This window comes from Sesamum indicum, linkage group LG6, assembly GCF_000512975.1.
Source record: "Sesamum indicum cultivar Zhongzhi No. 13 linkage group LG6, S_indicum_v1.0, whole genome shotgun sequence".
Classification (NCBI taxonomy): domain Eukaryota; kingdom Viridiplantae; phylum Streptophyta; class Magnoliopsida; order Lamiales; family Pedaliaceae; genus Sesamum; species Sesamum indicum.
In genome coordinates, this window is record NC_026150.1 from 5603274 (window position 1) to 5618866 (window position 15593).

The following is a 15593-nucleotide window of genomic DNA, read 5'->3' on the forward strand; positions in this document are numbered from 1 at the left end:
ATCGGACTTGAGGTGTAGTCCCCACCGCCAATCTCTCCCCCAATACCCGACTAGAAATCAATCTCAAAGCATCACACAAGCTCACCGGTGAAGGTAGGGAGTGCCCAGTTTATGTGGTTTCCCTCTCAACATAAGTTGCAGGCATGTGGGTGACCGACAACGTGCCACCACCTAATCCATATCAAAAGGACGAGGGCGTCAATTGGGATTATGTATCTGTTGCACTTGGGTATGTTGTTGGCTTAGGAAGCATCTTCTGGCTGCTTTTCTTTGGTCGAAGCTTCAGACACAAGTTCAATGATCAGACTGAGCAACTTTTTGAAAAGATATTTAACCCCAAAGACAGGAGAAAATAACATGAAGGAAGAGTAAAAAGCAGACGCTACTGCTGATGATGCAAATGCTCTTAGTTTTTTGTCACAAAAGCATTAAAACCAACCAAAGAGATTTTCATGAAAATATTTTCTAAGATTTATCAAATTGATTCTTAATGCAATAATTCTTGTTACAAGTTGATATGTATGATTAGTAGTAATTAACGGAAATGCCATAATTTAGCATATTTTTGGCATTAAATTGGGTTTATATCCCCATATGTAAAAACCGAACCCACACCCAATCTATATTTTTTAATGGATTGGATTTAATAATATTTATTGAGTCTAGCTATGAATCGTTGAATTAGTCTATAAATCTGGATAGTATCTTACCTAATTAATTATATGCTAGCTTACAAACATACTTTTATACACAATTATAATAAATTTATATCATGATCTTTTTTTATAATATTTCATTATTTTAATATATATATATATATATATTGTTCAGGAAGCCTTTTATTTTTTCTTATATAACATAATTTAATATCATACAATTTATATAATATTATACTAATTTTCTTAATATGTACAATTAATAAAGCACCAATTAATGGCCTATGGGGTGTGTGTTCCCTATTTAAAAAAAAATAATTCCAAATTAGTTTTTCCTTTTATTTTTCAACCAACCTCTTAATTTAGTTATTTAATTTTTTCCTCTCTTATCTTACATTTCATTTTTACCTTTTTCCGGATGTTATTAATTTTTCCAATTTCAATTATTTTATTTCTACTTAGTCTTACTTTTTTTAACATATTATAAATATATAAGTAATTGTACAATTAAAAACATTATGTTATAAAGAAATTAATAGATTTTTATAATTTTAAATTTAGAAACTTAAGCACATGCAGATATAAGTACACTCGAAGAAATTAAAAGGAACACTCGAAGAAAGTCTTGCCAATGAAAGAAAAATGGCAGCTTAAAGCCACCTGCCATGAAACACGTTTGTGCAATGACAATTTCTTTGCATTCTCATCAGTGTTTCTTCTTCTTCCTCATTTAGATACTTTCAATAGTTTTACTCAACATGCTTGTTGGGTATCAATCCTCCAAATTTCGAACCAAGTCCAAATAACTATTATACATTTTGATAGGGTTTGAAAACCCCTTATACAACAATTTTCATAAATTATAATTTACAAATCTATACAGGTACAGTAATATAATTACAGAAAATATAACACAGAATAAAGAATAGTTAGAATACACAACGGTTTATAGGAATAAGGCTCAAATAGCCAGAACCAGTCAATGTAAACCAAAAGCCACAAAGGCCACAAAGGCCACAACACTCACTCGTGATTGTTTGGAACCATTGAGTCATAAAAACACCACCACTGCCACAAAGGCTATTAGATTAACTCAGGACCACAAAGGCTGAGATCTTTTAAGATCTATTCAACCACTAAAACTAGTTTACGAAAAACTTTAGAGAACATAAAAGGAGATTAGAGGGAGGAGAAGGATTTTAAGTTCTGGTCTCAAACCAGACTGAAGCCAACAATATATAGGGAACAACTCATTTAATTTCGAAAGAAAATCGAGGAAGAATGATGGTGGAGGGAGACCCAATAATATTGATTAATAATATTGATTACCATAATTTTTAAGCCTTAATTATCATAGTGTAGTGAGAGCTCAATTGTTTTTGTAGTGTTTCATATGCATTTATTAATGATTATAAATTTAAAACAATGAATAATCATTATTAATCATAACTACATAAAATTGATATAAAAAGTTACTAATGAGTCCAGTATATACACACACAAGTATATAAATACACACACAGATTAATAGCATTTAAAGTTCTATGGCATTCATTCAATGTACGTAGAGTTGATGAAATATTAACAAAAGATAGGAATTAACATTTTAACTCCACCATCAAATCGCATTTAAAGTTTGATGCCATTCATTTAATGACGTAGCCAAACAAATTAAATCACCCAAAAATTGCAATCTTTTAGAGTTGATGAAATATTAACAAATATAGGAAATTGAAAACTTAACTCCACCATATAACATTAATATTCTAATTATTTTAAATGAATATGAATTCATACGTTGAATTACTTAAGATGAAATTTATACTTATAATGGTGAAAATAAATTGACAGGGTTTGAAAACCCCTTATACAACAAATTTCAAAAATTATAATTTACAGATCTATAGAGGTACAGTAATGCAATTATAGAAAATATAACACAGAATAAAGGAGAGTTAGAAAATATCTCTATCGTTTGCATGATTAGAATCAACATATCCAACTAAGTTCACACCTTCAATACACTTTGTAAATTTTATCTCATTATTCATGGAACCATTTAAGTATCTTAACAATCATTTAAGAGCTTCCCAACGAGGAAGACCCACATTTGACATATTCTTACTAAGACAAAATTCACTGCATCGCAATATCAGGTCTAGTGTTGACCATTGAATACATTACTAATCCAATAGCATTTGAATAAGGGATCCTTTTCATGCATTTCTTCTCAAAATCATCTTTAGAACTTTGATTTTTACTGAGTCGAAAATGAGCAAATAAAGGAATAGAAACAAGTTTAAATTTGACTCTGATGTCATGTTAAATAACTACCTCACTATTTAATGCAATACATACATACATATACATTGATACAAAAAATAGAAAAAGAAAAAAGATAAATTTATTAATCACACTACGAAGTGAAACATTTGTTTCGATAAAGAAAAATCAGGTTTGTAGCAAATCCTTAGCGAGTGTGACCCTCAAGTTTTGTGTATATTAGGGGACCATTAATTGTATATTGGGAGACTTGAATTAGAATCAGAATTATGGGACCCTCAAGTTTTGTGATGTTCCACCACCACCACCCTCATCAGTCATCACAGAAATAAAATCCAAAAAACCCATCAATTTCTCCAAAAATGGGGGAACAGTCTTGTGATGTATTCTTTCGTACTTATGTAACAAATTATGAATCACTACAGCTGGCCAACTTTGTTTGTTGCCCAAAATACAACTTACTCATCTGACTTCAGACCTACCTTGCAAGAAGCTTCCCACCACTTCGATTAAATCTTTTCTTTTTTTCTTTAAGAAAAAAAACAGTAGTATAATAGTTTGATTTTAGAGTTAATTTATGCATAAAATTCCTAAAACAATGAGAAATTATATTTTCTTTAATATCTTTTCGAAATTACACTTGCACTCTTTTAGAAAATTTTTTAGTTAAATATGACCTCCTTCTTTTAGAGTTTGAACGAAAATACTGACGCAGTAAATAAATTGCATAAATTTCAATTTTGCTCCACATTTGACATTCCAATGTGTTTTATACTTATAAGGAGATAAAAGTATCATATTTATATACAGGATGAGGTTAACATTATTATATTTCTCACTTATAAGTACAAAATTATTATCTGAGAATGTTAAATAAGGATAAAATTACGGCGACAAATTTTGGGCATCATCTGAAAAGCTGGAGGGAAATGAACTCTTGGAACAACTATAATTTAATGACCATTTCAAAACCCGGTCCACATAATGTTACTAGCGATAAATTAAAAAATTTGGGGGCAATCTTTTTTTAATTGGCCGTTACAAAAGTTATTTAATATATATAATAAATAGTTCAAAAATTATATCTAATTTTATTTAAGATAATTTCTAGGATTCACTATTTTATAAATTAAATTATTATTTAGTCTAAAAATATATTAATATTTGGGCACAAACTATAAAAAAAATATTTTTGGAGTAAAAGTATTAGATAAATTTTTATTAAATAATAAATTATTTATTAAATTAAAATTATTTTTACATTCGATTATCAAATTTAATTGTGATATTTTTACTATTTTGTTATTTTCTACTATTTTTATTTCTCTACATTTATAAGAACTCACTATTAATTAATAACTTGTCTTAAAAGAACAAACTCTCCATACAAATACTTTGAAAGTCGTTGGCATGTAAGAAACATGGAAGTTTATTTAAAGCTACCTGCCACTGACTCATATTCGTGCAGCCACCCTTTACTATGGGAATTTCTTTGCATTCTCAGTGTTTCTTCTGCTTCCTCTGCATACTATCAATATTTTGCATAACTAATTGTTTAAGTCAAAATGCTTACAGCCAATGCCTGCAAGATCAGAGAACTTCGTTGCTTGAACTGAAGAAGGATCTTATATTCAATAGTTCTGTATCAACAAAACTGGTGCGGTGGAATCAGACTCAAGATTGTTGCAATTGGGATGGTGTGGAATGTGATGGTGCGGGGCATGTGATCAGTTTGCAGCTCGATAGTGAGGGAATTTCGGGTTGGATTCATAACATGTCAAGTCTTTCCACCCTTCGATACCTGGAGAAGCTAAGCTTGGTTGACAATGACTTCCTAGGTCAGATTATTCCAGGTGGGATTCTCAACCTCAAACATTTGACGTATTTGGATTTAGCATATGCTGGTTTTGGTGGACAGGTTCCAATTTGAAGTTTCACTAATGAGGAGATTGGTCACTCTCCACCTCTCAGACGATCTAAAAATTGAGAATCCGAATTTGAAGATGCTTCTTCAGAATCTAACCGAACTAAGAGAGCTTTCTCTCAATGGCGTGCATATGTCGTCAACAGATCTTAATTTCTTTGCTAACTTCTCACATCTAACTAACTTATTTCTCAATCGGTGTGGTTTAAAAGGTTCATTCCCTGATATGATCTTCCAAGTGCCTACCCTACAGAAGCTTGATTTGTCGGATAACTTTTTCAACGGTTCAATCCCACCATTTTACATGTCCAAGAATCTTCAATTTGTATATTTGGATGGTAATTTACTTACTGGGCAAATTCCCGAGTCTTTCTTCACACAAGAAAGGCTTTGCCGTCTCGTCCTTTCTGACAACCTTTTTAGTGGTACGGTTAAGCTAGAAAGGTTTCTTAGGCTACAAAAACTAACAACACTGGACCTTTCTTATAACAATTTGTCTGTTGATACAAGCATCACTAATAAAAGTTTGTCAACGTTTCCCCAGTTATCGGTTTTAGCTCTAGCATCTTGCAACTTATATAATTTTCCTGATCTTACAAACCAACACAGACTGGAGTTGTTGGACCTCTCAAACAACCAGATAACTGGGGAAGTACCTAATTGGATTTGGGAAATTGGAAATGAAGCATTTTACATTTTAGAACTTTCTGCGAATCAGTTGGTTGGTCTGCAGAAGCCATACCACATTCCTAGTTCACTTTTTTATCTGAACTTACAGTCAAACGTACTCCAAGGTGAGTTGCCCCCTCTTGCACCTAACACTGGAAACTCCACTTCCAATCTTGTTTACTTGTCTCTTGCAAACAATAGCCTAAGTGAAGCTATTCCGACATCCTTTTGCCATGCTCCTCTACTTCAATTTCTTGACTTGTCTGCCAATAAATTGAGCGGGAGCATACCGCCTTGTTTGGTGGAAAAAGTTGAGCAACATGCTTGGTTGAATCTTGGGGGGAACAACATCAGTGGCCATATCACTCGAAACTCCACTACCAATCTTGTTTACTTGTCTCTTGCAAACAATAGCCTAAGTGAAGCTATTCCGACATCCTTTTGCAATGCTCCTCTACTTGAAGTTCTTGACTTGTCTGCCAATATATTGAGCGGGAGCATACCACCTTGTTTGGTGGAAAAAGTTGAGCAACTTGTTGTGTTGAATCTTGGGGGAAACAACATCAGTGGCCATATTTCGGATACATTTTCTGTCAATTGTAGTCTAGAAATTTTGGATATGATTCAGAACTATTTAGAAGGGACCCTCCCAGCGTCCCTGGCCAATTGCAAATCTTTACAGGTCTTGAATGTCGGAAACAACAACATTGGCGATGGTTTCCCATGCATGTTGTCATCTAGCTTGCGTGTCCTTGGGTTGCGTTCCAATAGATTTCATGGACAAGTGAGATGTGGCAGAAGCTGGACAAATCTCCAAATTATTGATATAGCTTCTAATAATTTCACTGGTTATCTGTACGCAAAGAGCTTCTTGGGAATGATGCTAGAAAAGGATGCACGCCTCAATAGCGACCACATTCACTATAGTGGAGCAAATTATTTTGGTGATTATTACCGGGCAACAGTGAAAGTAATCCTCAAAGGGGTAGAACTGAAGTTTGAGAAGATCTTGACAATCTTTAAGACCATTGATTTCTCTTGCAATAATTTCCTAGGGGAGATACCAGATTCAATCGGTGATCTAAGCTCTCTTCGTGGTCTCAACTTATCCCACAATAATTTTATAGGAACAATTCCAAAATTATTGGGTAAATTGACGGATATTGAATCAGTCGACCTCTCAACAAACCAGCTAACAGGGGAAATCCCAAAAGAGCTTACACGCCTCACATCCCTTGCAGTCTTGAATCTATCCAACAATCAGTTGATCGGGCCAATCCCAAGCGGCCCTCAGTTTCAAACATTTCCAGCAAATTCCTTCCAAGGAAACGCAGGGCTATGCGGTTTCCCTCTCAACATAAGTTGCAGGCACGCAGGCGAAACTGACAACGTGCCACCACCTAATCCATATCAAAAGGACGAGGGCATCAATTGGGATTATGTATCTGTTGCACTTGGGTATGTTGTTGGCTTAGGAAGCATTCTCTGGCTGCTTTTCTTTTGTCGAAGCTTCAGATACAAGTTCAATGATTGGACTAAACAAGTTTTTGAAAAGATATTTAGCCACAAAAATAGGAGAAAAAGACATGAAGGAAGAGTAAGAAGAAGACGCAACTGCTGATGATGCAAATGCTGTTTGTTTTTTGTCACAAAAGCATGAAAAATAACCAAAGAGATTATCCTGAAAATATTTTCTAAGATTTATCAAGTTGATTTTTAATGCAATAACTCTTGTTACATGTACTGTTTAACATAATGTCGGATGCATGCAAAGGACCGTGACACATATTTACATATACTTCTTGACATAATTTATTTACTTCATAAAATATATCTGCATATATTGAGCTTATAAATATTTTTTGTGTTTCATAATTTATAAAAAATTATAAATTTATATATTATTTTTAAAATAAAATGTAAGTAAAATTTAAATTACTAAAAATAGTTTGGGGAGATATTTTAATAAAGCATAAAAAAAATATAGGGGTAAGTGAGAAGGGCATTTTTGTCTTATCAATGCTAAATTATTTTGTGAGGGATATTTTTATTACCTTTCATATTTTAAGGTGTAAATTGAAGGGTGAAGAGTGTATTTAACCCTATTTTTTATCAACAAAAGTTGGTTACTCTAAATATAATAAAGTCTCAATTCCCTGAGCAAACAAAGAAGATTTGTAACTGATTAAAAAGTCAATAATATATTTTAGGTTAAATTTCTTCATTAATCCATAATTTTTATCTTTCTATTTCGCTTTAACTTTTCATCGTTTTAATACACTGTAATAATCTCTCATCTTTTAAATGAGTTTTAGAATAAATTATATTTTATCATTTGAACTATTTGCTATCTAAATAATCTTTTTGCATCAACTTCCGTCTTAAATAAACTAAAATTTGCAAGTTACCATATATGATCGTTTCTTGATTGAGTTTTAAGCCAAAAACAACTCACATGCAATGTACATGGGCAACTGAGAAATAAAAAGTTTATCTTTAAATATCACATGTACACTGCATTTGATGTTTACCTGACATAAAAATCAACCAAAAAATTGTCATATATGGTAACTTTTAAATTTAACAAGATTGAAATGGTAAGTTGATACACAAATATTCAGATGGCAAAAGGCGAAATTAACATAGCTCAACAATGGCAAAATATAATTTATCCTAAATTTTATTTTAATTCTTAACCATTAAATCATAAATAAAATTAATATAAAGTGGATAAAATTTTTCACTCTTCATAAGTACAATTGTAAAAGGTCACGCAATAATTCACCCCAAGAACTTTTGAAATGACTTAAAGAATAATAATACTAAATATTTCAATACCTTAAAACCCAAAACATATATTTTTCCAAAACTTAGAAAAGCTATATAAAGACAATCCCAAATGAGGCAATTAGGACAGTAATTAATCTATGATTTTTTACTAAACCTTAAGAATTATAATTAGATTGTGCCTATTTTATTTTTTTTAACTTTTTATAAAATTGAGGTTTATTGTGAACAATTATTTAAATTTATAGTTATATTATAAAATAATATAAGTACTAAATTAAATCATGCAAAAAATTATAACTAGAAAATATAATAGTTAAGTACATTTATGAACTTCAATAATAATATTTTGAACAAGCCTATAATAATAAACTTAAAAATTTAGAAGTAAAACAATAAAGATAATGATTTTTAAAGTTTCAAAAGTATAAAAAGAAATACTCGAATATCTGATGGAGAATGTAATGTTCTAATGGACCAACCAACAATTATTGAAGAGTTTGAGGGATTCTATGAGCTGCTATTGGGAGGAGAACAGAGAACAAGGTTTCTTGATCTACGGCACTTGAGACCTTGGCCTCACCATTATATCACTGATACTGAGGCTAAACAACTCACTACACTAGTTACTAAAGATGAGGTCAAAGCGGCCTTCATGGTTGGCTCAGGAGTTGTTTATTGGTTATAATCAACAGTGCCTGCCTCCACGATGTGCCTTGAAGCTTGATATCAGAAAGGCTTATGATGCAGTGGATTGGAATTTCTTGATAGCGACACTAAACTTGTTTGGGTTTCCTCTGTTGTTCATATGATGGTTTGAAAAATGCATTACAAAACTGGCATTTTCTATTTCTTTCAATGGAGGTATCCATGGATTCTTTACAGGGGCCCGTAGGTTGAGGCAATGGGATCCCATGTCCCCTTATCTCTTTGTCCTTGTCATGGAAGTGTTTTGGATGATATTGCAGCAGTTTGTTGAACAAGATATAGAGCTTAACTTCCATAGGCATTGTCAGGAGACTAGACTATTTCAATTATGTCTTGTAGATAACCTATTGCTCTTCTGCAAAGTGGATGAGTTGTCTATTCAGTTATTTCATTGTGGGCTCCAGTTGTTTGCCTCTTTATCTGGGTTATGTGCTAACCCAAACAAGAGTCATTTAATTCTAAAAAAATTAGCACAAGGGAACCACGAGACTTTTCTCCATCTATTGGGATTTCAAGAAGCAAAGTTACCGGTATGCTATCTTGGGCTACCATTGGTATCTTCGAGGTTTACTTTCTCTGATTGTCAGCCTCTATTTATTAAAATTGACAAATGCATCAAAGGTTGGGAGGGGGTCCAATTATCATTTCTAGCTTGAGTGCAACTTATCAAATTTGTCCTCACGACCTTAAGTGTGTATTGGAGTTTGGTATTAATTTTGCCAAAATGAGTACTTTGAGAAATGAGAAGAGGATGCAGACATTCTTATGGGAGGGTACCTCGTCAATTGGGTATCAAAAGGTGGCTTGGAAACAAGTTTGCTTACCAGTAAGAGAAGGAGGACAAAGTATTCACGACATTATGGCCTTGAATTATGCACTCATGAGCAAACACTTTTGGGATGTCATCTAGATAAAACCTCGTCCATTTGGGTTTGTTGGATTCATCAATATCAACTATGTGATAAATCAGTATGGACACTGAATACTCAAACGGAATCTTGGAGATGGCATAAGCTACTTCGTCTACGCACGGTTCTTCAACCATATATTGAGTATCGGATTGGAAGTGGGGAAGATATCCTCCTATGGTAGGATCCGTGGCATGAGCTTGTATCTCTCATTCATAGATTTCCTCAAGGTCCTCAAGTAACAGAGACAACCCTCGCTGACCCGTTTAACTTGTTCAATTCCAATGGAGCATGGAAGTAACCCCTCACCACTGACTCGAAATGCTTAGAGATTCTTCATTCACTTCCTACTATTCATGAAGGTCATGATAGGATCATGTGGCGACTGGATGGGGGAACATTTATGAATAAGACGACTTATCGGCTATTCCTCCCATCGGGTCCCAAATAAATTCTTTGGTTGGCCATTTCGAGACGATTATCTACTTTTGACAAACCATGACTTAGTCATATGGATGGGATTTGTATTCTTTGAATTGGTGGACAACTTGAAACACACTTTCACTTATTTTTCAGTTGTCGATTTTCACGCAATGTATCAACGATATTAGACAGCATTTGCGGCTTACATGGCCTAACCGCAATTGGGACATGGATGTTGCATGGGCATAGAGTTGATTTGTCACCTAGTATTAGTATCATAGCGCTGTTTAGATCATGGAAAATACCTGGTTGCTTACTCATGCAAACACTCTATACATTTGTACCTTTATATATTTATGAAATTTACTTTACCGAAAAACAACATACAAATACCTCCTCGTCATTTGAAATATTTATAAATACCCCCTAATTTTAACATACATCTAACAACGAACCCGCTCCGTCAACCTCCATTAGGTTTTCACCCAATTTTTAAGTTCAACCGACCATAATGCCATTTTTAATTAAGAATTATAATTTTTTTTAAATTTTTTAAAATATTTTTATGAACTAGTATGAACTATTTATTTTAAACACCCTCAAATTTGTTTTATAATCTCTTGAATTTTCTATTTTTAAAAAAAAATTCAAGAAGATATCAATATTTATCTCACTGTCTCAAATGTACTGCATAATTATTTCTATTTGAATAGAAAATTTATAATTTTTAAAACAATAAAAATAATATTTATATACAATTATACCTAAGTACCCATAATTTAGCCTAATTTTTATGTTAAGTGTCTGAAGGCCCAAATAGGATAAATTTTTGGAAAGCAACCATTTTCAAATAGTTCAAATCTTCTCTACACTAAGACATCTTAGTAGATAGAAATACAACTCCAAAGGTTGATCATTTACAGATGGTTTTTTTATTGATACAGTGGAAAATTGTAAACCAGCTTTATAACACTATACTTTCCAGCCAACAATAGTGAAATGAGGTATGGTATTAATAAATTTACCAAACACCACATATATACCAGTAAACCTTGTGGCAAACACAACATTGAAACCCAAACCGAAGAGGCTGAAAAATTGAACACAATTCACAACATTGAAACAAAATCCTCTGTCAACAGTTTTAATAAGACTAAACAAGATCAGATTATCATAAAAGAACATCCAAAAAAAACAAATGGAAACAGACAGCTGTGTCAACTTCTAGCCCGCGGAAGATATCTTAAGCAGTTGGACCCTCGGATAAGAATGCCCTTCCTGGTTGACGATTCGCCAATGGCCCATGACATCCCAGAAGCTGCAAGAGACAAGTTTTAAGTTCCTTATGTCGAATGCAGGTCCCAAACAGCACAACAGAAGTTGCTATCAAAAATCAAACTGTGACAAAACGGTATGAAATTTTGAAATTCCATTGCGTCTTTTTTTTTTTTAACGTAACAAACCTTAGCATTAACACCATCAGGAAGAATCTTGTTTTCTGATTTCCATTTCACATAATCATTGCGGCTGAATTTTGTGAACCCCCTGAAATTAAGAACAGAGCAACACACACATCAGAGGTTCAGTATGAATCACATTTAATAGATCATTTATCACAAGTTAACAAAACTATTCTTGCACAAGCAGGCATTAGGAGATTAGCATACCACTTGCGGCTCACAATAATCTTTTGCCTGCCTGGGAATTTGAATTTGGCACGTCGCAACGCCTCCTGAGCATGGTTGCTGTTGCCATCTTTGCAACGAACAGACAGTAGCACCTGTCCGATAGCCACACGAGCACAGGTACCCTGAGGCTTGCCAAAAGCACCTCTCATGCCAGTTTGGAGCCTATCAGCTCCAGCACATGACAACATCTTGTTGATACGCAGCACATGGAAGGGATGGACTCTGACCCTCAAATGGAAAGCATCTTTTCCAGCAAACTTGGTCATGTACTTGTTACACGCAATACGAGCAGCTTCAAGTGCCTCACTGGAGACATTCTCCTTCTCCCAACTGACCAAGTGCACACAGAATGGAAATTCATCAACACCCTTCTTTTTCATACCAACATCATAAATCCTGATCTTGGGATCTGGCACACCACGGCAATACCGCGATTTTGGATATGGCTTATTCTTGATTTGACGGTAACATCTTGCAGGTCCTACAAACAAGAATCAGCCCATCATTGTTGACTATACATTTTTTATATCATTCTCTAAACATATGCAGTTTCCAACGTCCACAAGTCAATCTATCTTATAGACAAATTTATTAAAATCCAAACCATCTAAATACAGATAAGTAAAGCAAAAAAAACATTTTTATTTATTCCTTTCAAAAACTTCAATCATAAAATTCGTTCGGAGTTATTCCTCAAAACATACCACAAATACCTAGAATCTAAACAACGCTCACCAAACCCGTTTCTTCCGGCCCCGCCCACCTCCACCTTTCTCCCCGACCAACGCCAGTCCCGACCTTGCCCCGCCACCGTCCCCACTCTGTTGTCCACCCCTGCGCAGGCCAATCTCCCATGCCCGACACTTGCTCTCCATTTCTTCCCAGCAACTTAGGCTTCAAATAAGGAAATATGGTTGAACCGAATTTCTAGGGGCACCGAAGAGGGCGAAAGGGCGTGGATCCAACAGAGCATACAGACAAACACAACCAATCATACGCGCATACGAAAAGAAAAGCCAAATTCAAGAGAAACGAATCTATAGCTCAAATTACAAAACCCAAATCCCAATCCCATCTCATTCAAGGCAACACAAATCCATACATAGCCAATAGCTCAAATTACACCAGAAAAACCTAAAATCAAAAGCACAATTCATATATCTTTCAAGATAACACAAAGTAGCATCATTTCATTTTGTGCTCGAACAGAGCATACAGAAAAACACAGCCAAATACGTACACGTACACAAGAAGAAAACCCAAATTAAGGCAAGTTGTGGACTGAAGAAACTTACTTCTTCCCATGGCGAAGTCTCGGTGGCCAATCCAGGCTTCAAGAACGAGAAAAACAGAGCTAGGGTTTTGGGGTACGAAATGCAATTTATAAGAAATTTAGAGTGTGGGCTTACGTATGGGCTTGCGCCATGGCCGCCCCATTCTTTGAAAAGTAGCCCTCTGGAAATATGGGCTTACTTGTGGCATTTGGGTTCGGATTTTTAATTTAATTGCTCATATATAAAGAGAAAAACAAATATTTTTTCCTTTTCTTTATAGAAACAATAATTACATTATATCAAAAAATTGTTAATAATAAACCAAAAATAATAAAATTCGAGCTCAAAAAATTGCTAGTAGTATATTCTGTAATGCATATGGAACACCGTCTCAACTTAAAGTTTAAATGCTATTTGAGCGTATTACAGTTCGTTATAAGTATTGTAACACGTTTATCTTATGTGTTAATTTTATATCAGAAATTTTTTATTTTTTTTTTATAAAAAGAGTGACAAATTTACAATGAGATTCAGACCAAAATCTATTGCTTGGCCTAACTCTCATAACATGTCAGACAATCATTTTATCTAAAAATTTAAATTATAATGATAGAGAATAATTATATGATATTAATATCTCTACGGTATTCAATAAAACTATTGGATACCCCTCCAGCTGACTGGCCAGACTCATGCAACACTGCAGGTGTCTGGTTAATTGGGTTCGTCTTGGGCGAGTAAAAAAGTAAAAAAAAGAAAATTCGCACTTTACAATTATGTTTACATAGACCATAAAACTCGTTCGACCACGACCACAATAACAATAGTAACAACAACAATAATACATAAACTAACATCTAAGACAATAATAACAATTACGATAATTTTTTGTTGGTACATAATATATATGTATATATATGTAAATGACATATTAGTTAACTAATTCTTGGTTATTTCTAATTTTTTTCATTCTTTTATGCAAGTGATAAATGAAAGAATTTAATAGATTGTATCATTGTATTGTTGCAATTAATGTGTTTTATGATCATCTTATTTTATTTTAAATAATATTTTTTTTAATATTTAACATTATCATGATTAATTTTTTATATAATTTAATTTGAAATAAAGACTTTTCGCAACTTTATTCATAAAAATATTTGTAAATTTATTTTATATTGATATTCATTTGTATTATTTTTTTATAAATATATAACCATGCATAAGTATTTATTTTTTACCAAAAGTTAAATTGATAAGAAAACTGATAGTGACAATAAATCTAGAAATATTAATTATTGTAATCTAAATTAGTTAGTAATATAAAGCTGTAATAAGCCAAATCTCATAAGGTGACTATATACTTAGAAGTTATATTGTAGAATGCTTTTTGAAATGTGAGAGAGACTCATAGAGTGAATAATATTATTCTTTATGTATATTTTTATTTATAATTTAAAATATGTATTTTGAGACTAAAACTTTTAAATTTTATTTAATTGTACCAGTAATCGACTCTATACGAAACACTACAAAAATTGGCTAAATCCAATTTTTCAACCACAATTTTAATAATTGTCGGATTATATTTAGACACAGCTTTCTAAAAAATCATAAATATTAGAGCGCGTTTGGCTAAGTTTTTTTAAAACATCTTATAAGCTCCTACATCTTATAAGATAACGAAAGATGAAACATAAATTATGGATCAACTAAGCCCTCTTGGGGACTTTCTTAATATTTTTGGAGCTTATAAAATGTTGAATCTTATTTTAAAATTGCGTTCTAAAGTATTTAGGCAAAAGTGAAAACATCTCATTAGATGTTAGGGTGTCTGTCATAATAAGGTTTTTAATTGGTAAAATGATTAAAATGGACATGTAGACTATTAGAATCAAATAGATTGTAATTTCTTGACATATTTTATTGTAAATAAATTTTAAAAACTCTTTTATAATTAGTATAAATTAGTTTAATTTCAAATAAAAAATTAATAGATAATCTTTTTGCAATAATAAAAAAAATGATGAATTATTACCTAAACTTTTTGAATAAAAATAATATATACATTCATGATATTCTAACATTAACATAGATATATAGATATTTTCTTTATTAATGCAATGATTATTGCTAATTGTGTAATTTATAATATTTTAAATTTATATTTTTAGAGTAAATATAGTATCAATACTAATCTTATTTTTTATTTAACTATAATAATTTATTATTAAATAATAAAGTATTTACTTTTTCCGAATGTTAGAAAAATT

General features: G+C 32.6%; 2 protein-coding genes across 3 annotated transcripts; one reads left to right on the forward strand and one right to left on the reverse strand.

Moving 5' to 3' along the window:
* LOC105163841 (receptor-like protein 12) lies at positions 4321 to 7309 on the forward strand. Of its 2 annotated transcripts, XM_020694257.1 has the most exons (2): positions 4321 to 4792; positions 4858 to 7309. In XM_020694257.1, the coding sequence occupies exon 2, from the start codon at positions 4880 to 4882 to the stop codon at positions 7151 to 7153; it is 2274 nt and encodes a 757-aa protein (XP_020549916.1). In that variant the 5' UTR covers positions 4321 to 4792; positions 4858 to 4879; the 3' UTR covers positions 7154 to 7309. The 2 variants fall into 2 exon arrangements, with proteins under 2 accessions (XP_020549916.1, XP_020549915.1); XM_020694256.1 differs by having other exon boundaries at positions 4321 to 7309.
* Positions 11307 to 13495, reverse strand: LOC105163842 (60S ribosomal protein L10). The gene is made up of 4 exons (XM_011082333.2): positions 13342 to 13495; positions 12026 to 12527; positions 11822 to 11903; positions 11307 to 11676 (listed from the first exon to the last, which is right to left on the reverse strand). The coding sequence occupies exons 1-4, from the start codon at positions 13349 to 13351 to the stop codon at positions 11602 to 11604; spliced, it is 669 nt and encodes a 222-aa protein (XP_011080635.1). The 5' UTR covers positions 13352 to 13495; the 3' UTR covers positions 11307 to 11601.

Bases quoted from the DNA above. Each gene is read 5' to 3' on its own strand.
- LOC105163841 (XM_020694256.1), top strand. From the start codon at position 4,838: ATGCTGGTTTTGGTGGACAGGTTCCAATTTGAAGTTTCACTAATGAGG.
- LOC105163842 (XM_011082333.2), bottom strand. The intron at 11,904-12,025 runs GTATGCTAATCT...TCTTAATTTCAG, and splicing joins ATTATTGTGAGCCGCAAGTG to GGGGTTCACAAAATTCAGCC. The intron at 11,677-11,821 runs GTTTGTTACGTT...TGTCTCTTGCAG, and splicing joins CTGATGGTGTTAATGCTAAG to CTTCTGGGATGTCATGGGCC.